The sequence below is a fragment of the Bufo gargarizans genome, chromosome 2 (genome assembly GCF_014858855.1).
Source record: "Bufo gargarizans isolate SCDJY-AF-19 chromosome 2, ASM1485885v1, whole genome shotgun sequence".
Taxonomy (NCBI): domain Eukaryota; kingdom Metazoa; phylum Chordata; class Amphibia; order Anura; family Bufonidae; genus Bufo; species Bufo gargarizans.
Window position 1 is genome coordinate 89440834 of NC_058081.1, and position 20946 is coordinate 89461779.

Below are 20946 nucleotides of genomic sequence, written 5' to 3' on the forward strand. Positions count from 1 at the left end.
ATTCTCTCACTTTCTCCCAGCTTGGCAAAATCCTTATTGAGTAATTCCTCAGCAGTGAGTTTGGAGAAGTTGTCATCATCAAATGGATTCCAACCAGAAGACTCTGGTGGGTTGTGGACATTCTGCTGTGAGGTCCTTGGAGAACCAGAGGGGGTTGTAGTAGCCGACCTTTGAGATTGAAAGACAAAAACAAAAAAAGCTCTCATTTTACCACATCTTTAGGAAGACACGCAGTAAATGTTGCCTTAAAGGGACACTGTCACCTGGATTTCATTTACTGAGCTAATAACATCACCACATCAGTCTCCACGATTTACATAAAAATTTACTAGTATTCCTACTGTGTCTTTCATTTTGTCTATAAAGTCGGTTTTATTAATATGCAAAGTACCTCAATAAGGAGCCCAAGGGACTTCCCTCCGGCAGTTGGAGTCCAGCCGCGCCCATTACTTCGCAGCCCAGTACCGCCCCACTGCTAAATTTATTTACTCCCCTTCGCCGACGCAATGTTTGTGCAGCGCCCGTAATCCCGCGCATGCGCCCTGGATACACGTCAGCGCCCGTGCGGTATCCTGGCTTTGGCCTCACAAAAGTAATTACGCAATAAAATCTACAGAACACCTAACCCAAACCTTAACTTCAGTGAAGAAGTCCGGGTTCGGGTCTGGGTACCACATTCAGTTTTTTCTCACGCGCATGCAAACGCATTGCACTCGCGCGGAAAAAACTGAACATCAGAACGCAATCGCAGACAAAACTGACTGCAATTGCGTGCCTACTCGCACGGATTTCCCGCAATGCACTCTGAACGCATCCGGCCCTCACCCATGACGCCAGTGTGAAGGGGGCCTAAGACATCTTACCCAATCCATGTCATCAGAGGAGCTGAGCTCTTTGCTACATGCATAGAGGTTTTCTAGATTCCTGGCCCTTCCTGAAGGTTTTTAGTGTACAGCATGCATGTACAGTTCCCTCATCTCTTAGGAATACGGCCTGGTACCACATCTGATTACTGTAGGATAACAGGGGCCTGTATATGCTCATTAACTAACTACATTAACAAATAAAGGAAATAATTAAAGGGAAGGGACCACTTAAAATAAACCACGCCGCCACACATATATTTAATGGGACACTGTCACCTGTCACTTTTCATCCACCTAAACCTTGGCGGGCTTACCCAAATTCTCAGATCTCAGAATTCACTATAAAACAAATATACTGACGAATATAAAACTCTATGTAGCGCTGCTCATCTGTACACAATTACAAAAATAAATCCACAGATGAAGCATAGCTAAATTTGCCGTTTTGCCCTTCACTACATTTTAATGATGCATGTCCTCAATGAAGAGTATGTACCTTGTCACAAAGTATCCAGAGATGCATGAAAGAAATGCTAATAGTAATTTACCTATTAGGAAGTAGCAGGACATTCTGACAAAACATGAACAATGCCCAGGCAGCCATTACTTATAGTTATGAGTTAACTTATACATACTTGGATTTATTGAGGTTTGCCTCCGCCGCAGCGGCCTGTAGTAGTTGTGTAGATTTACTAGCAGGAACACCAAAGACGGCGCTGTGTGTGACATCGCTCAGGATCCTCCTGTGTCCCCCACGTTGTGTCTTAGGAGAGGATGGAGGGGTGAGGGAGCCCAGTTTAGGTCCTGCAGTGGGTTGTGTTGTTGCTGGCTGCGGCTTGTGAGAGGCTCTTGCTGGAGCTTGGATCTGCTATGCACAAGAAACCAACATAATGCTAAGTATCTCAGAGTATCACCAACTGCGTGCGTACCATTCTAAAAATGTCCACCAATGGTTCTCCCAGGGACAGAGCTAGCAGCCGCAGTCCTTGAAAAAATATGTAGAATAATGTAGAATATGTATTAAAACAGTCAACTGCAACATGCACGGGATCCCTTCTATCTAAAATCCATTCTGGTACAGTAAGGCATATACACAACAATGTGGAGTATTAGGATAAACATAGAGGTAAAAATCCACAGCTTCTGATGGCACTCACCCCCTGTTCCTGAGCGGCAGATATTTGGACATTTACTGGTGCAGCTTGTGGCTGGGCAGGAGCCTGCATTGGGGCTGCCACTTTTTGCTGCATGGCAGCCTGCTGGGCCAGGAGTTGCTGCTGCTGCTGTTGTATGTAGTAGGCTTGAAGCATCTGCTGCTGCTGCATGGCCTGCATCTGTGGATCAAAGAAAAGATGACAATCGGTTAAATTAAATGAACTCCTAGACACACTTTTTATCACCCTCAGGGACCACTTAGCTCCACCTTGTGCCCTATTCCCCTAGACCCAATAGTTACATGACCGACTGTTCAGCTGGTACTCTACCAGTAACTGTTCCTCTTTAGGTGGTTCTACGCTCTGGATCAACACTCACCAAACCCAGTTATATTAGTGGGACAGGCCAACCACCTAATGCGTATCGGGGCCTACAGGGAACCCTCAGATGTCAGGGTAAAAAAAATTGATTTTTGTACTTACCGTAAAATCTGGTTCTCGTTCAATTCATTGGGGGACACAGCACCATGGGTATATGCCCAGCTACCACTAGGAGGCGACACTAGATATTAAAAAGGTTGGCTCCGCCCAGGTGGGCTGTACCCTCTACACAGACATTAGGCTAATCAGTTTGTACCAATAGCAGTAGGAGAGAGAAACAAAAGCAAAGAACCAACCGGGAAAGGAAAGAAGAAACAGCAGTCCGGTGACAGAAAGAGAAATGAAAATAAAGGGTGGGATCTGTGTCCCCCAATGAATTGAACGAGAAACTGGTTTTACGGTAAGAACAAAAATTTTCTTGTTAATGTCATTGGGGGACACAGCACCATGGGATGTCCCAAAGCAGTCCCCGAGGGTGGGAAGGAAATCTCATGCAAAAAGTTGGGCGCACAGGTGCAGGAGAACCATGTGACTCAACAGGACCAGGAGAGACCATAGAATGAAATGGCTCCAAGGAAAAAAAAACTGTGGGAGAACGCCAGGATCCCAAGGACATTTGCCTTAGAAAAAAGGCCATATGCAAGAAAGGAACAAAGGGAAACACCCAGCTCCACCCAAGGTGGGAAAAAGAAGATGCTAGAATATAGGGAGCAGGGCTAGATGTCCTGCACAAGAACCAAAAGTTGAACAAGTGCGCACTAGAGAGCCAGAGGAAGGATCTGGAAGAACCAGGGCTCCCACTGAAGAAACAGGAGAGCAGCACAACTGGAAGGCGTCTGTTGGTAATGACCTAGCGCTCTGCATATAGGATACTCCAGGAGGAGGATCTATGAGAGGACAGACCCAACAAGAAAAATTAGACCATGAGGGAACCTGTCAAAAGAATACACAGCTATGACCATCACTAGGGCAATTCACAGACTACTACCACCAAAATAAAACATAGCCTTTAATAAATATACATTAAAAACTAACCCCCCATTAAAATAAAGAAGGTAATAAACATACATAATATAACAACTGGGTGTCAGGATAGGATAGGTTCCTGAATACGGGATCGCCCCTGTCGGGACGGCCTTTCCATTTGTAGGAAGGGCCAAAGGCATAGGGGCAGGATTAAGGAAAGCCTCCATTCAAGGACTCAAACTTTGTATGTACAAGAGCCCTATCCTGACACCCAGTTATATTATGTATGTTTATTACCTTCTTTATGGTGATGGGGGTTTACTTTTTAATGTATATTTATTAAAGGATACGTTTTATTTTCATGAGGGAACCTGGCAGGAGAGAAAATGCCTGGAAAAGGGCAGGAGCAGTCCTGAACCAAGGAGAAAACTTCCTGGAGACAATCAAAAGGAAGACCCAGTGTACCACCCCTCCGCAATAGGAAGGCGATTCCATAAGGCCTGGAAGCAAAGGAACCCAACCAGTAAGAAGACCCGACAAGGAAAAAAACTCTAAATTGTCTAATATGGCCTGTGCAAACACCACTTGAAGGGCAGGGTAGAGAGGAAACAATGAAAGCACTGGAAGCTAAACGATTGAAAGAAAGAACAGCAAAGACTCACCATGGGAAGGGAGCAAGCCTCCTTCCACTGCAAGGCAGGTGGGAAAAGAGAAACACCCTATGAGAAGGTGGAAACCCCATCCTGCCAAAAAAAGCAACCAACCTCTAGGGGGAGAGAAAAAAAATAAAAAAAAATGTAGCAGCAAGACCTGGAGGAGAAGAGCAGGTCGTGTCTGCCTCCTACGGACACTAGACTAAAACTGATTAGCCTGGTGTCTGTGGAGAGGGTATAGCGCACCTCCGAGTGGTAGCTGGGCATATACCCATGGTGCTGTGTCCCCCAATGACATTAACAAGAAAAGGGTAGGGCACGATGGATTTCTGGAACAAGCTTATTTCCCGCGTGTACTCTTATCCTCAGATATCTAAGGTGTATGGGCACCTTCAGTCTCAGATTCAAGATAGGTTACTTGCCCCTTGTATTTTGAGACTGTGGGGTAATTTATAATACTCAAATGCGCCTACGTTAGGCATATTTCAGGGGCAGATGGCAGCGCAACAGTTAGTAGAAACAATGGAAACTATGTTTATTAAGTATTTTATTAGTTTGTTTTGTAGCCTATGTAAATTTCAATAAAAGGTCTCCATCTTAAAGGGTTTTTCAGGGAAATAAAAAATGTTGTTCAAAGAGCCAGAAAAGGTTAAAAAAATGGACCAGCATTGCTCACTCCCCCCCCCCCCATCCCCCATCCCCCATCCCCCCCTCCCCCCGCTATTCTCCACCTCCTGGCCCATGCTCCACACACAGGAAATGGCTTGGAATGGCCACTCAGGCAATCACTGACTTCAAGATGTGGCCAGGAAATGGGGAGCAGCAGTGGGACATTGGTGAGATAATGAAGCCTTTAAAAAAAATTGTAACCCTTTCTGGCTTTTTTTTTTTTTTTAACTAATTTTGCAAGAACCCCCCTTTAAATGACAAGTTCACTTTGTCCTGGCAAATAGAGATACATCAGACATGAAATTATTATTGCGCTGTTTATTTAGTGTGATTGCATCTGTGTAATGGCCATATGGCCTCTCTTCTTGCCATGCACACAGTTGCAAGAAAAAGTATGTGAACCCTTTGGAATGATATGGATTTCTGCACAAATTGGTCATAAAATGTGATCTGATCTTCATCTAAGTCACACCATGTAAACAGTCACAGTGCAGGTGGAAAAAGTATGTGAACCCCTAGACTAATGACATCTCCAAGAGCTAATTGGAGTTAGGTGTCAGCCAACTGGAGTCCAATCAATGAGATGAGATTGGAGGTGTTGGTTACAGCTGCCCTGCCCTATAAAAAACACACACCAGTTCTGGGTTTGCTTTTCACAAGAAGCATTGCCTAATGTGAATGATGCCTCGCACAAAAGAGCTCTCAGAAGACCTACGATTAAGAATTGTTGACTTGCATAAAGCTGAAAAGGGTTATAAAAGTATCTCCAAAAGCCTTGCTGTTCATCAGTCCACGGTAAGACAAATTGTCTATAAATTGAGAAAGTTCAGCACTGCTGCTACTCTCCCTAGGAGTGGCCGTCCTGTAAAGATGACTGCAAGAGCACAGCGCAGACTGCTCAATGGGGTGAAGAAGAATCCTAGAGTGTCAGCTAAAGACTGACAAAAGTCTCTGGCATATGCTAACATCCCTGTTAGCGAATCTACGATATGTAAAACACTAAACAAGAATGGATTTTATGGGAGGATACCACAGAGGAAGCCACTGCTGTCCAAAAAAAACATTGCTGCACGTTTACAGTTTGCACAAGAGCATCTGGATGTTCGACAGCAGTACTGGCAAAATATTCTGTGGACAGATGAAACCAAAGTTGAGCTGTTTGGAACAAACACACAACACTATGTGTGGAGAAAAAGAGGCACAGCAGACCAACATCAAAACCTAATCGCAACTGTGAAGTATGGTGGTGGGGGCATCATGGTTTGGGGCTGCTTTGCTGCGTCAGGGTCTGGACGGATTGCTATCATCGAAGGAAAAATTAATTCCCAAGTTTATCAAGACATTTTGCAGGAGAACTTAAGGCCATCTGTCCACCAGCTGAAGCTCGACAGAAGATGAGTGTTGCAACAGGATAACGACCCAAAGCATAGAAGTACATCAACAACAGACTGGCTTAAACAAAAGAAAATACGCCTTCTGGAGTGGCCCAGTCAGAGTCCTGACCTCAACCCGATTGAGATGCTGCGGCATGACATCAAGAAAGCGATTCACACCAGACATCCCAAGAATATTGCTGAACTGAAGCAGTTCTGTAAAGAGGAATGGTCAAGAATTACTCCTGACCGTTGTGCACGTCTGATCTGCAACTACAGAAAACGTTTGGTTGAAGTTATTGCTGCCAAAAGAGGTACAACCAGTTATTAAATCCAAGGGTTCACATACTTTTTCCACCTGCACTGTGAATGTTTACATGTGTTATTAGTTTAAGCAGACTGTGATTGTCTATTGTTGTGACTTACATGAAGATCAGCTCACCTTTTATGACCAATTTGTGCAGAAATTCATATCATTCCAAAGGGTTCACACACTTTTTCTTGCAACTGTATATAGTTCAACAAGACTGGGTCTGTAGGTCTAGTAGTACGAAATGCCTAAATCACAGGCAAGGCATAGAAACATGTATGCAGAACCTTGTCTGCAGGGAAGAGGTCTATGTTTGTGGTTCACATAAACTACCAACCTATATCCCACCACCGAAAGAGGCGGAGAGGACTATAAAATACCAGACAAATATTTCAGAGCATGTGACTCCATATCGTTTAAGGGGGTTGTCCCACAAAAAATATCCTACAGTGTTTGAACCAGCACCTGGATCTGAATACTTTTGTAAGTGAATATAATTAAAGAGTTAGCATAGCTACTGAGTTATTCACTAAAATGTATCTGTATAGCGCCACATGCTGTTTGTTTCTTTGATCTACACACTGAGATGGCCGCACATGCTCAGTTTCATCCTTCAACTGCCTCCTGAGCTGTGATAGGGAGAGCATGGACACACCCTCTGAGTTTAGATAGGGAGAGCATGGGCATGTCCCTTTAGCTGCAGCAGAAAAGACACGCCCCTTGAGCTGTCAGCTTGATATAAATCTAGCAGAGCAATGAATGTGGGGATCTCTGGATCCATGTGAGGTACAGGGCTGGTTCTGGATTTGTTAGAAAGAGATTTCTTATTTTCATTTTTTACATTAGCCATGAGATAACCCCTGTAACTTGTCAATTGCTACTTACCTGCTGAGCTTGGAGCATTTGCTGCTGATACAGAGCTGCTGCCTGTTGCTGCTGCAGAAGTTGCTGTTGCTTGAGATAAAGTTGCTGCTGTGGATGAGATGCTGGCTGGGCAGTTGGAGTTGCAGGCGGCTGCGCAGGAGCTGCAGTCTGAGCAGCAGTGGCGACAGGAGTGGCCGGTTGCTGAGATGATTGGGCTGGTTTAGGCGCTTGCTGGGGCTGAGTAATAGGTTTCGCAGTAGGCTGCACAGGAGCAGGGGCCGTGGGCTGGATTGTAGCGGCTATAAGAAGAGACATGAGTATGAAAGACGGAGAAGATACTTGACTAAGAAAACTGCAACTAAAAGCAGCACTTGGGCTTCTACAGTCAAGCACAATGGTGGTACTATAGTTGTACGTACAATTTTTTATTTTTTTACCCACAGTTTATAAAGACTTTCGCATCCGGGACACGGACCAAACAAATAGCTGCAAAATGTATTTTCATCAGCCCCTAACTCTGGAAAACCAGACATGTCTAATATCCTGGAGCAAAGTATCACCTGAAATGCAAATGGAGGCATTAGGATTCAATCCTCTAAAGCCTGTGGGATATAGACAGGTGTGCTCAAAGCGTGTCGAATCCCTTCAGTGAGGTTACTGCATTGTGTATGTGCACATATGCTAAAGATATACAGTAAAAGAGCACTTTTTTGTGGGTGGAGCTTGGTGGAATGGACATTGACCATAACTGGAATTCGCCAAGCCATTAAATTTGCCCCACGTGCAAAGAAAATGTAAACAGTATCTCATAAGCGACTAACCGTCCCACCTCTTGGGGAAGATTAATATAAATCCAGCAGATTTCTGGTGCACACAGTTATAATTGGTACTGGTACTGTACTAAAAAAAAAAAACTTCAAAATATAAAAAAAAATGCCAATATAAATAAATTCCTAAATGCCTTTAATAATTTATAATGGCTCTAGGGGCCACTGTCGGAATCATTCACATGGACTCTGTCCTCGGAGCTCACCTCTCACCAGACACACCTTCCTTCCAGCGAGTGCGGGTGAGAGGTGAGCTCTGGGGAAGGCACAGAGGGCAGCGGGGATCTGTAGATAATATAATGTTTTACAGGGCTGATAAAGCAGAGAACCAGCCTCCATACAGCTCCTGCTCTCCACTCAGGCTGTCCTGAGGTCATTAGGACAGATCCCATGTGAAGGAATCTGACAGCGGCCATTTTAATTTTTCCAATGATCGCCCCCTAGGCAAAACAAGCCATTATAAATGATTAAAGGCATTTAGGAATTGATTCACATTAACATGTTTTTTCAATATTTTCAGGGATTTGTTTCAGGGAGAACACCTGTGTTTTAGACACTTTTTGCACCTTGCTTGGAAAGTTGCCATACCGAGCACCAGGTGCATCATCCAGCACCAGCCCCTTTGACAAATCTGAGCAACTCTCACTGACTGTCTTAAGTTTACACTGTGCCCATAAACCTTTTAGCTGTCAGCTGCATGTACCTTCAGCTTTCTCCCCGACTCCCCAATACACGTACACATTTAGCTACACATGTATGTAAATTCAATGAGAGAGAGAGAGAAGAAAACCGCACTTCTGTTGGTGGCTTATTTCCCAGAAGCAAAAAAAAAAGATCAAGAATTAAAATTCAAATCCCCGATTCCTCTCTGCTCCATCATCTACCAGGGGAGAGTTGGGAGCTCCCTAACTCACGTTACACCATCTGATGGCCTGCAGAAAACTATGGATTCGCCCGACAATAATCGGGCAGATTTTGGTGCAAATCTCACCCCCTGCACCTACAAAGGATGAAATCTGCGGCAGATATTTGCATACGTCTGTGGATTCAAAATCTGCACCGTACCGTTAAAGTTCTATGCGAATTACACTGCGGACACTCTGCAGCATGCAGTTGAGATTTGTTCTCATCCACTTCTTTGCTAGTGTAAACGCTATGGATTTCTCACAATTAAGAAGTGTAAAGTCCACAGCATTTACATGGCTCTGCCCTTAGGGTGACTGCACACAATGCGGGTTACGCAAGGTTGTTCCACGTGGATTTTCACAAGGGAAAAACGCAGCATAATACAGAACCGGCAAAACGAAGGAGATTTGACAAATCTCACGTGCACTTTATTTTTTTCTTCCGTCTGGAAATGGACCTGCCATGCAGATTTTCAAATCCGCAGTATGTCAATTGTTTGTGCGATTCCGCACCTTATATATAGTGCTGTTCCCCACACTTTAATGGGCTTGTTAACATAACCAGAAAATCTGTACCAAAAAAAAACATTTAAAAAAAACACACTACAACCATAATAAATAGTGCGGATTTATGGCGTTTTGGTTGGTGCGGATTTCATGCAGATTTTCTGCATACAAATTTGCAAAGTGTGCAGGTACCCTTAGTGTGCGAACTCCTTTGTGCCGGGCGTTCTTCTACTCGATTGTGTTTCATGGCGTTTGTAGAAGCACTCCAAAACACTGTTTGTTGCATAGTGCGGTGTATTATGACTCAAGACCAGAAGTAACATCGGAAAATAATTTCTGTGTTATAATGAGTACTTCCAATGATGGCTGTATCACCTGCCAAAAGTTTGAAAGTGATGGCGAGAGGCAGGGTCTAGACAGTAAGCCATTTGGATGCTTTCTCAACTGTACAACCTCAGAAGGCCTCTGCAGCAATGCAGTAGAGGTCTTTAACATTGTACAGCCGATTAGGAAACTGAACTGCACAATCTATCTGGGGAAAGAGACACTGGCACCATATACAGAGGTACCCTTAAACTTTTTCGACCATTTCAGTTTCTCACGTTCCATTCTGAAAGCATCTCTGCCATAAATGTATGGTGCCCGGGTGGTCTTCCTGTGTTAATAAGCGTGTAGCCAGAAATCCAAAACAGGAGCCCAGCAAAATGTAAATGTCAATTCAATATATAAAATAAAATACTTTTTGGGGGGGGGGGGGGGGGTTCTTAGAATAAATCTGGGGAAGATACCTGGTGGGGCAGCAGCTGGCTGCACTGTGGGCCTTTTTCGTGGTGTTAGAGCCGGTTGAATGGGAAGCATTCCAGGGTTGGGTTGGGTCTGACCTGCTTTTGGCCTCTGACGAGGAGCAATGGAAGTTTCAGTTGTTGGAACAGGATCAGTCAGCCTGCAAAACAGGTCAAAAGGAAAATTCACTTAAGATTCATTCCAAGATGCTGAGGAAATTCAAGTCTTCAATTAAAGGGGCTATGCCAAGTGTAGATGCACATGATAGGGGTTAACCAACTGATCACTGGGGGTCTGACTGCTGGAACCCACACTGATCCCAAGAACGGGGAGATCCTATCCTGCCGATCTGGTGGAGCGGCAGGTCAAACATGCACCCTGTCACACAATTCATTCTCTGGGGGACTGCCAGAGATAGCAGAGTACAGCGCTAGGCTTTTTCTTGCGGTCTCATAGAGAAATTCTAAACTTTGCTCAATCCTTTGACTTTCCAAAAAATGTTCTCTGGGTTTCTCCTTAGTACTCAGTTGCTGGAGACCTGCTAGCAGGCCAAGAATGGACAATATTTGATTTTTTCCAACATTTTCTTTGCCTAGAAAATCAGACCATGGGTGGCATTTCTTTAATAACAGGCAGGTTAAAATTGCCCAGTAAAAAAATGACAGCCGAATTCACCCAGTATGGAGCTTACCTGGCCTTCGGTTGGGATTTCTTAGCTGCGGCTTCTCCTGCTTTCACTGATTCAGGCAACTTTGCAGGGATGGTAGAGTCCTAAATAAGAGAATAGTATAGGCTCTCAAACGCTTGGGAACAATCATGGGCAGACTTATACATGAAACTCCTATGCCACAGTGTAGAATCTGTAACAATGCCCCTACTAACTATGTGCCCTTTATAATTGTATCTAATGAGATGCCAGGGTGGCTCTGAACCACCTACAGCGACACATCCGATGAAAGGATATACTGTTTTAACTTTTGCGTCTTTTTGGTGACTTCTAATGCACTGCAAATCTGCTGCTGTTAGACAGTTTCCTTAAAAGGGGCTCTCTGAAATTTGTTAAAAACTGGCAAAAAAAATAAAATAAAAGCACACTATACTCACCTGCTCAATACCCTGTAGCTTCAAAAACACCAATCTGGTGGTCCCCGCCGGCCTGTGCAGCCAATCACTGGCCTCAGTGGTAATTCTAGCATGTATGGCTTGTGACCCCAGCAGCCAGTGATTGTGACGAGACATCATCCCCGCAGCACAAATAAACAAAGACTGCCAGAGACCACCGGTGAGTAATTATCAATCGCGGACAGCAGGGTTAATTTTAAGAGATCTGTATTAGTAACAGAGTCTGTCTCTCTAATATACTGGGACTGGAAGCAGTCTCCCAAGGATGCCATATATATATATATATATATATATCTCTATCTTCAACATTTGTAGATAAACTTGTAAGGATGTATGTGAGGCAATTTGGTCAGGAGTAGCCAAATGTGTGAAATCCAATTGTGAGAGATAGGATTTATATCTCTCTATATATAATGCGAACATTTTGTAGTACACATTTTTGTCCACTAGATGGCCGCAAACCAGATGTAAGAGCCATGTGTGCATTAAGGTCACTAGGGAGGGGGAAGGGGGAAGGGGGAAGGGGGGAGTTAGGTTGCAGTTTTCAAATCTACCTATGAACTCAGAGTTGAAGTTGCGGAAACCACTCATATCAGGTTAAGGAGCCAATAGTCTCTTCTTAAGGAACACTCCTTTTGTGATGTCATGTCTGCTTTTTAAGGCAATGTAACTTGAACAAAGCTCTCTCTTCTACCCGATAAGAAGATGCTTTCATGAAAACAACTGTGTGTCTGGTCTCATTATGAAAGTAGTATGATACGTACATACTTATACTTCTAATTGATTTGGCACCACACAGAAGAAGATGAGAATCTCATGAATTGTGACGACACAATAGACAGGAATTATGTGGAACCAGTACAGGCACTTACATGTACATTAGGTACAGGACATTCCCTCTTCGCTAGCTTAAAGGCAAAATAGGATACTTGATAGATGTCTGGTCTCGTGTCTGGATCTGGCTCAAGCATGTACCCTAAGAGATGAATATATAAGCCATGAAGCAAATCATGTTCGTGTGTTACCATCCACAACAAGCGCTAGTGAGATATACGGAAGGAAAAACAATACAGGTCCGGCCGGCAGTAAAGCTACGTTTAAATATGGATTTCTTGTTACTTTACTTCTATAGGAATAGAAAGTGTGGCACTCACCGACCAGTGAATCGTAGCATTTACTGTAACAAGTAAAACACGAGGGGCGAGTGGGTATGAGTGGGCAACGACTGGTTTGCATCGCTCATGCATCTTCTGAACAGGTGTCTGTGCTGCAGGCTGTATTTTTACTTAATGCAGTAAGTGGTGTGCCTGCAGGATCGGTGAGCGCCGCACTTTATATTCTTACAGAAGATAACTCTTTGCTATATCTGTCCTTTGTGCTGAGCAGCACCGAGCACATGGGTTCAGCGACCCACATGTAAGTACTTACAGACGTAAATATATGCCCTTATTGCTTTAACATTTTATGTAAAGGGGTTTCCACCATATGCAATAATCTGTGCCCCTTCACATTATTTTGCTGTGGTCAGACGCCCTCCGATAAGAAAGTTGGGGCATACTGTTGTGATGTACTACGCTGTAGTGGGAATACCACTAAACTGATGGCAATAGATACTACAAAGCTTTTCCTAAAAAACGAGATTTTTGTATTACTTACCAGTAAAATCTCTTTCTCGCTCTTTCCTTAGGGGACACAGAAGACCTTGGGTATAGCTCATCTCCATAGGAGGCGTGACACTAAGTGAAGACTGTTAAGCCCCTCCTCCACAGCTATACCCTCAGCCTGGAGAGAGAGACTGCCAGTTGCGTGTCCAAGCAGTGAGAAAAGGCAAAGTCCAACAAGGAACCAACAAGCCAACAACCCGACGGGTAACAAAAACTCGGAAACCGTACAGAGAAAAAACAATGAATGGGTGGGTGCTGTGTCCCCCAAGGAAAGAGCGAGAAAGAGATTTTACTGGTAAGTAATACAAAAATCTCGTTTTCTCACCCAGTTTCCTTGGGGGACACAGAAGACCTTGGGACGTTCAAAAGCAGTCCAAAAGGGGGAGGGACCACAGCCAAAGGTGAAGCACCCGAAAGGCATCAATGAACCGCCGCCCGCAACCCCAGGCGGGGCAAGGCAGCATCTGCCAAAGTCAGAGTATGCACCCTGTAGAACACGGCAAGGCGCGTAAGGTAGACCCGTGGCCGCCTTGCCCAAATGCATGGCCGAAGCCCAATGCCTCCGGCCCAGGAGGCACCAGCCGCTCTGGCGAAATGAACGGTGACACCAAAGACAGAATCCTGCCCTCGGTGCGGTAACCTCAGCAATAGCCAAACTGATCAAGCGGAGGAAAACCACCCTGGAGTCAGTCAACCCTATGCACAGACCTCCTGGAAACCCAAGAGGCCGAACGGCTACAAGAGTCGGAGATCCCCAAGTAAAAGCGGCAAGGCCCAAACAGGTGAGGTGTTGAAGCGAAAGGCAAACACCACCTTCAGAAGGAAGGAAGGAAGAAACAGGATGTAGAACAGCCCTGTCCTGGAAAAGACAGAAGGCTCGTAACAAAAAAAGGACCATTCCGGCACCCGTCAGAGACACGACTGACACGGAACACAACCGTACAGGACAGAAGGGGTAGAGAGAACTCCTGTAACGGCTCCAAGGACAAGAGTGGAGCACCGAGAGCTCAGTATAAAGTCCCCAGGGCGGTACCGAAGGACAGCACAGAGGAACCAAAGAGCCACTCCGAGGAAGAAGGTCTTGGCAGGCCCAGGGGGCCGAGAACGCTGGAAGAGGAAGAACAGCGCCGACACTTGACACCTCAAGTAAAAGACCGAACCATGGGGAGAGAAATTCAGAGTGGGGAATGCACAGCTTCCCACAGAACCCCAGACAAAAAAACCTAAGCCTTACGACAGATCCTGGACGAAACACTGCCAGGAGTGGACAGTAGCGAACCCGCTAGAGTCGCCTGGCAAGCGGGCGAAAACCCAATGTGATCAGGCGCAGACCAGCAGCACAGGCAGAAGGGTCGACAAAAATAGTCCCATCGGCCCTCGAACAACGTTATCCCGTATCCACCCGAATGGGGAAGCAGAAGGACAGATGGAAAGAACCCAAAGGATCCGCCAGATGCCAGGAGAAGACAGGCTAAAGTCCATGCTGACGTAACCACGTCGTACCGCCCCGGTGTGGGAGATCAGGAGAATCTGGAATGAAAAGGTAGTCCCCCCAAGTTATCGAGAAGGTAAGTCTACAGCAGGACCAACGTCTTAGAATGGGCCACGCAATCTGCACTCAGCGGGAGAACAGAACGCGGTAGACTCGGTAAATAGGCACACAGCTAATACAGCCAGTGTGAACAAGGGAGACAGTACGAGGCCAAAAGGAACACCGGAACCATCCACATGAACAACCATGCTCTCCCCAGAAGGGAGGACAACGAAGAACAGCCTCTGAAGTCAGGCGGGAAGCCACATTGGAGCGATCTGTACCGAGCGGGAGCCAAACAAGGCCGGCGAGATAAGGCAGTCGAGACAGAGGCCGGCATAACACCCTCCCACCGAAAGGAGGAGGAGTGGGCAACAGGGAAGCCATAGGACAGCTCAAAAGCAGAACCCACTATACTGTGAGACGCCCGGTCCACCGCCTCGCAGAAGGCGAATACCGTGAAGAACCCAAGGCGGAGGTCCTCCGGACCCGGGTAATCGAGCACCCAAGAGAAGTCGGGTGACCTTCCCGAGAAGAGCAGCCCGAACCTGGTAGCAGATCAGACAGAAGCGTAGAGGCGCCAAGAGGAAGGACTCATACCACACTGCATCCGAAGAGGAGGAAATTGCAGCAGGCAAGGGAACCGCAGTCCTGCCAGAGCCAACGAAGAATTCGAGAGGCGCTGCAGACAACAGCACTCTCGACCATGTGACCACCAGCGCAGGTAAGCAATGCCGCAGAAGGACGAATGGGCATGCATCTAGGACCCACGAACACTCCCTGGAATGAAAAGCCAACGAAATGAATGAGCACCACCCAGCTCGGTGCAGCAGAGAGCAACAGAACCTGTTCTGTCAGGAGGACAGAATGAACTCCTTAGGGACGAGTGCAAGGCTTGCGGCAAGCATCGCATCCCAAGAAACAAAGGTATGCCGCAGGAAGCAGGTGAGGCATACGTACGAGCAGCCCGTAAGCAGCGAGAAGGCTAACCCACCTAGAAAAAGGGGGGCCCGCCCCAGAGTGCCACAGCATGTACGGAATTGCAAGTGCAACCTGAAAGGGAGTTATGCACAAACCTAGCATAGCATGCGATGGAACGCAACCAGTCCACCCCGAAAGGGGGGAATTGTACCAGGTCAACAGCAGTCGGCAAGAGTGCAAAGGCCCGTCCCAAAAGGAAGTGATGCCTAAGGCCGTACCTACTTCAGAGAAGCAGGACATACCCTATAAACCAGCAGGAACGCAGGAGGTCCACCTAGCGAAAGGGGAACATGCACAGGGTATCCCAGCATTAAGTGAGTGTGCCACAATGCACCCAACACTGAACTCAGCGAGAGTGCAACTACTCTGCCAACGAAGGGGGACATGTACAAGTCCAGCACAGCCATATAAGGACAGCCGTGAATCTCATGAGCGTGCCAAATTCTGCCCTTGAAATGAGAGGTGGTCACGCACAAGGCCAGCACCGTATCCAATGGAAGTGCAAGCGTTCCACCCCTGTTAGAGGGCCATTCACATGGCCAGCAATGTATCCGGTGAGAGTGTAGCATGCCGCCCAGAAAAAAAGGGGGGTAAAGCACATGGCCAGCATCTCATCCAGGGAGAGTGCGAGCACACCGCCATGCATGGGAGTCATACACATGGCCAGCAACGTACTGGCGAGAGACAAACACAGTCACTAAGAATGCGTGCATGTCGCCTGAGGAAGGAAGGCAAGCCCCTGGCTGGCAGCGAATCCAGCAAGAGCGCGTACACCGCCCACGGAAGAGGGGTCATGCATATGGCCGACAGCGGATCCAGCGAGAGTGCAAGCACCCTTCCATGTATTGGGCACACGCACATGGCCAGTGACGTACCTGCGAGGAAACAACCACAGACAGAGGGATGTATGTAAGCTGCCTGAGGGAAGGAGGCATACCCAAGGCCGGCAGGGAATCCAATGAGAGTGCAGCATACCGCCTAAGAAATGGCCGGCAGCGAAACCAGTGAGAGTGCAGCATAATAACATAGTACATAAGTACAACATAGCACATCAGTGAGAGTGCAGCATTCCGCCTATAGAAGGGGGTCGTGCACATAGCCAGTACCGTATCCGGTGAGAGTGCAGTATTCCGCCTAAAAAAGGGGGTCATGCACATGATCGGCAACAGATCCAGTGAGAGTGCTGCGTTCCGCCCAGGAAGGGGGGGTCACGCACATGGCCGGCAGCGAATCCAGTGAGTGCTGCGTTCCGCCCACGGAAGGGGGTCACGCACATGGCCGGCAGCAAAACCAGAGAGTGCAGCGTTCCGCTTATGGAAGGGGGTCGTGCACATGGCCAGCACCGTATCCGGTGAAGATGCAGCATTCCGCCTAAGAAGGGGGTCATGCACATGGCCAGCCAGGGAGAGTGCAGTAGCCCGCCTAGGAGGGGGGGGGGGATGCACATGGCAGGCACCATAACTGGAGAGACGATGAATGCTGCCTACAGAAGGGCCGAACGCACTTGGCCAGCGCCGTATCCTGGAAGAGGCAAGAAAACCGCCTAAAAGGGGAAATGCCCTAGCAGCGACGCAGGCTGGGAGCGCAACACCATGCCGCCCGTGGAAAGAGGTCACGCAGACTTGCAGCATTACTGATGAGGCTGCAGCGTCCTGCGCAGTCTAATAGAAATCATGATCTATTATTATTTAATTCATATAAAAAATTTATTTTTAATTTTTTTATTTATTTAATTATTGAAACACAGCCTCTGAGGCTAAAGGGGAGCCACCATACAGGGGCACCTGAGAGGCAGGAGAAAAAAGGGGGCCAACTAAACAGACCCATTTTTTGGGGGCCGGCCTGTACCCAAAGGGTTAACAGGAATCCGGCCTGGAGGGCGGCGTGCGATCCCCTGGGGGCGGAGGAACCTCCAGGCGGGAAAAATTCGCGCCTGGAGAAGTTCCCGCCCCCTCCACCAGAGACCGGAATATTGCGGCCTAGTAGGCCGCGAAGCCGGGGGCTAAATTGCGGCGCCCGGCCCGTTATACCGCCGGGACCTGAGGCGGAATGCTGCAGCGACCTGCCGCTTCAAACCGGCCGCGGGATGCGGAGCCCCGCCGACCGGCACCCGCTGGGGCATAGTCAAGCCCAATGCCGGCCGCGGGAGCCCACCCCGCCGGCCGGAAGAGACAGGGACCCGGAATGGCGGTATGCCGGCCGCGGGAGCCCACCCCGCCGCCGGACGAGACAGGGACCCGGAATGGCGTTTTCCGGCCGCGGGAGCCCACCCCGCCGCCGGACGAGACAGGGGCCGGAATGACGTTTGCCGGCCGCGGGAGCCCACCCCGCCGCCGGACGAGACAGGGGCCGGAATGGCGGCTTGCTGGCCGCGGAGCCTAATTTTCGCGGCGCCCGGCCGCACCGGAATATCAGTGCTGGCCGGAGGCGAGGCCTTACTCCACTGCAGCGTCCTGCACACTCCGGTAAGGCCCAATGTGATCAGGCGAGATGGGGACGTGACCCAGAGACGGGATGCCCGTGAGGAGAAGGCAGGCGACGGCCGACAGCCACTAGCTGCATCGCCGTATCCTGGTCCTATGAAGGCCAGGAAAAAAAGGCAGGGAGCAGATTGCCGCACTGCGGCACCCCAGGGGCCAGCTTAGGTCCAGCCGGGGAAGGGTCCAGAGGCCCAGTATGGGGGGGTCAGACACGCAGGAGACCATTGGGTGGGGGGTGGGGGACGTAGGGCTGGAGAAGCCACTCTCTTACCACAGCCGTCTTCACCCTCGGTCCACTCCAGCAGGGTCGCCCCTTCAGCTACTGGCACCGTAGTGGCAGGACGCTGGAAGAGGGACTTGGCGTGCGGGCGACCCTTGCGCTGGCGGGATGTAGGGGAGCTGGGCTGCCCTGATCCACCTTGCCTTCTGTGGGGGAGGCAGCAGTGCGGATGACCGGCACTGGCGCAGCTCAACCCCGGGAGAAACAGAGAGGTCTAGTGCGTCTCTGTTGTCCCTGATGTTCTGGAACAAAAAGAAAAGAAAAAAGTAAAAATCAAAAATTTAAACAAGGAGAAAAGAGCCCTGCAGAGCAGGGAGTGTCTTGCCTCCTTGGACACTAAGCAAAAACTGGCAGTCTCTCTCTCCAGGCTGAGGGTATAGCTGTGGAGGAGGGGCTTAACAGTCTTCACTTAGTGTCACGCCTCCTATGGAGATGAGCTATACCCAAGGTCTTCTGTGTCCCCCAAGGAAACTGGGCGAGAAACAGATGAAATGAACAGAGATATAGCTAAATCTTATACATGATTCTGGAAAGGTTACAGCTTAGAAGTGGTTGTCGCTCAGCTTTACCAGGCAAATGAATGGCTAAAAACGCCAGTTAATGTGGAACTAAACCCCCAAGTCTCATGCACATATCCAGCTTTGCCTTTTAGGTAAAATAATGCATCGTACTGGTCCACTTACAGTTACAATTTCCTAAGAGGTTGTTACCCACACTACCGATTGGTACATGGGCTCAGTTATCTAGTAATACAATTGGGAGCTTTGGAAGGTTGACTGACAAGCCATGTGGAAACTATGACAGCACCCAGCTTTCCCAAAAACTAAATTTCAAAAAGAATTCAGATGGGCACATTTATTAAGACCAAAGTTTTAGACTCCGGTCTTAATAAAGCCCTAAACTGTTGGTGGATCCGCCAAAGTTATGAAGAGGTGCAGGCCTCTCCATAACTGCGGTGCATCCAGTGCCAGCTCTAAATGCAAGACCACTTCTGAGCCGTCTTACATTTAAACCTTTTTCTACGCCTAAAACAGGCATAGAAAACGGTGAATGAGATGGGCCAGCCTGTCCCCTTCCCAGTCCACAATTTTAGACCTGATGTGGTGAAGATGCAGATAGCGGCACAACTGCACCTGAAATACCCCTAATTTAGGCGTATATTAGCATAGTAAATGACCCCCAAAGTGTTTTCCGTGAAAACAATACTATACTCTGGATAGGTCACCAATATCTGATCGTAGGGAAAGACCATGGCACTCACTGAAGTGCCACAGCCTCTGCAAACAGCTGATCAGCAGGGGTGCCAGAAGTCGGACCCTCGCTGATCAGATAATGATGGCCTATCCTAAGGATCCAGGAAAACCCCTTCAAAGAATCACAGGAGAATAATGAGCTATCACAGGATAAATAAGTATCCCTAGCTGGATGCCCACCGATCAGAAAGTAATAGAAATGCCCCTTTAAGAAGGCTTACACGTTTCTCCTTTTCGTGATAAAAAAAGGCAGATGATTTTACCAATTATGTTACATAACAATGGACTGAAACGTGTAAGGATACTGTGGTTGGTCTTATGGAAAGAGAATTATGTTACTGAACAACGGCTCAAGTTTTTGCAATTAAATGAATTAAATTGTTGCAATTCTCAGCTTGATGTGAGCTTGTAAGACTTCTCCCTCCTGAGCGTGCGAGTCCAATACCAATAGAACAATGAATAGCATCTTTGTCTCCTCATATTAATCCACCAGACACTTACTGATGAGGCAGTGCATGTCCTGGGAGTACCGGGAGTTGTCAGGAATGGTAAAATTCCCATCACAGATGGAGACCTGACTCTCCCCAAAGGGCAGCGTGAAGAAGCATAGCTTGTAGAGCAGACATCCCAGGGCCTGTCAGACAAGATTATCAGCATTAGTTCACATTATGTATTACATATTCCACGCACTGTACACAGATTGTCACCCTACTGGAGCTCACAATCTAATTCCCCTATCTTGGTAATAATAATTAATGTAGGAGTATATTTTTGTAGTATAGCACAAAACCATGTACCCAGGGGAAACCCACACAAGCCATAAAAAACAACAGTAATGGCCAAAGGACTGAACTGCTTCCATAGTGCGCAGACTATAACAAAAAGTGTCAGAAAGGGGTTATTCCCAAATGTCAAGAGATAAAACGTGAATGCTGGGGGTCGGATCCCCAGTTTTCATACAAGAATAGGGTGTCCCATGGAGATATAGTACTAGGTAGTCCCACAGAAGTGAATGGAGTGGTGGTCACACGTGCCCCCCACCACTCCATTCACACCGGCGTCTCGGGGCCTGCAAGTTCTTAGGATCACTGGAGGTTCCAGCTGTTAAATCCCCAGTGAACATGCATTCATCAGCTTTAAACGAATTGCCAAGCAATGACCAGGATCAGTGCCTAAAGAGATGAATTCTCAAAAAGCTTACTGCTTTGTCAGCAATTCACTAATCTATTCTGATCTAACAAGGTAGAGGTCAACACTGCACCTTCTACCACATACGATCAGTAGAAAAAGTCCCAGTGCAGGTACTATTCTCCCGTTCATGGTGCTCAGAGTATATAGAAGATCCAGTAATGTGTGTAGCACGGCACTCACCATAAA

At 47.5% G+C, this 20946-nt stretch overlaps 1 protein-coding gene across 13 annotated transcripts in view; it reads right to left on the reverse strand.

The window, feature by feature from the left end:
* AAK1 (AP2 associated kinase 1) overlaps window positions 1-20946 on the reverse strand; it is a 121465-nt gene that overhangs the window by 43291 nt on the left and 57228 nt on the right. For 9 of the 13 annotated variants that reach the window (XM_044279272.1, XM_044279274.1, XM_044279275.1 and 6 more), the window contains exons 7-14: window positions 20071-20203; window positions 12253-12356; window positions 10950-11029; window positions 10264-10418; window positions 7258-7535; window positions 2024-2200; window positions 1502-1734; window positions 11-168 (exon numbers count right to left, since the gene is read on the reverse strand). In XM_044279272.1, coding sequence (XP_044135207.1) covers window positions 11-168; window positions 1502-1734; window positions 2024-2200; window positions 7258-7535; window positions 10264-10418; window positions 10950-11029; window positions 12253-12356; window positions 20071-20203 — 1318 coding nt within the window. The remainder of the gene's footprint in view (window positions 1-10; window positions 169-1501; window positions 1735-2023; window positions 2201-7257; window positions 7536-10263; window positions 10419-10949; window positions 11030-12252; window positions 12357-20070; window positions 20204-20946) is intronic. The other 4 variants (XM_044279273.1, XM_044279281.1, XM_044279283.1 and 1 more) reach the window with 1 other exon arrangement.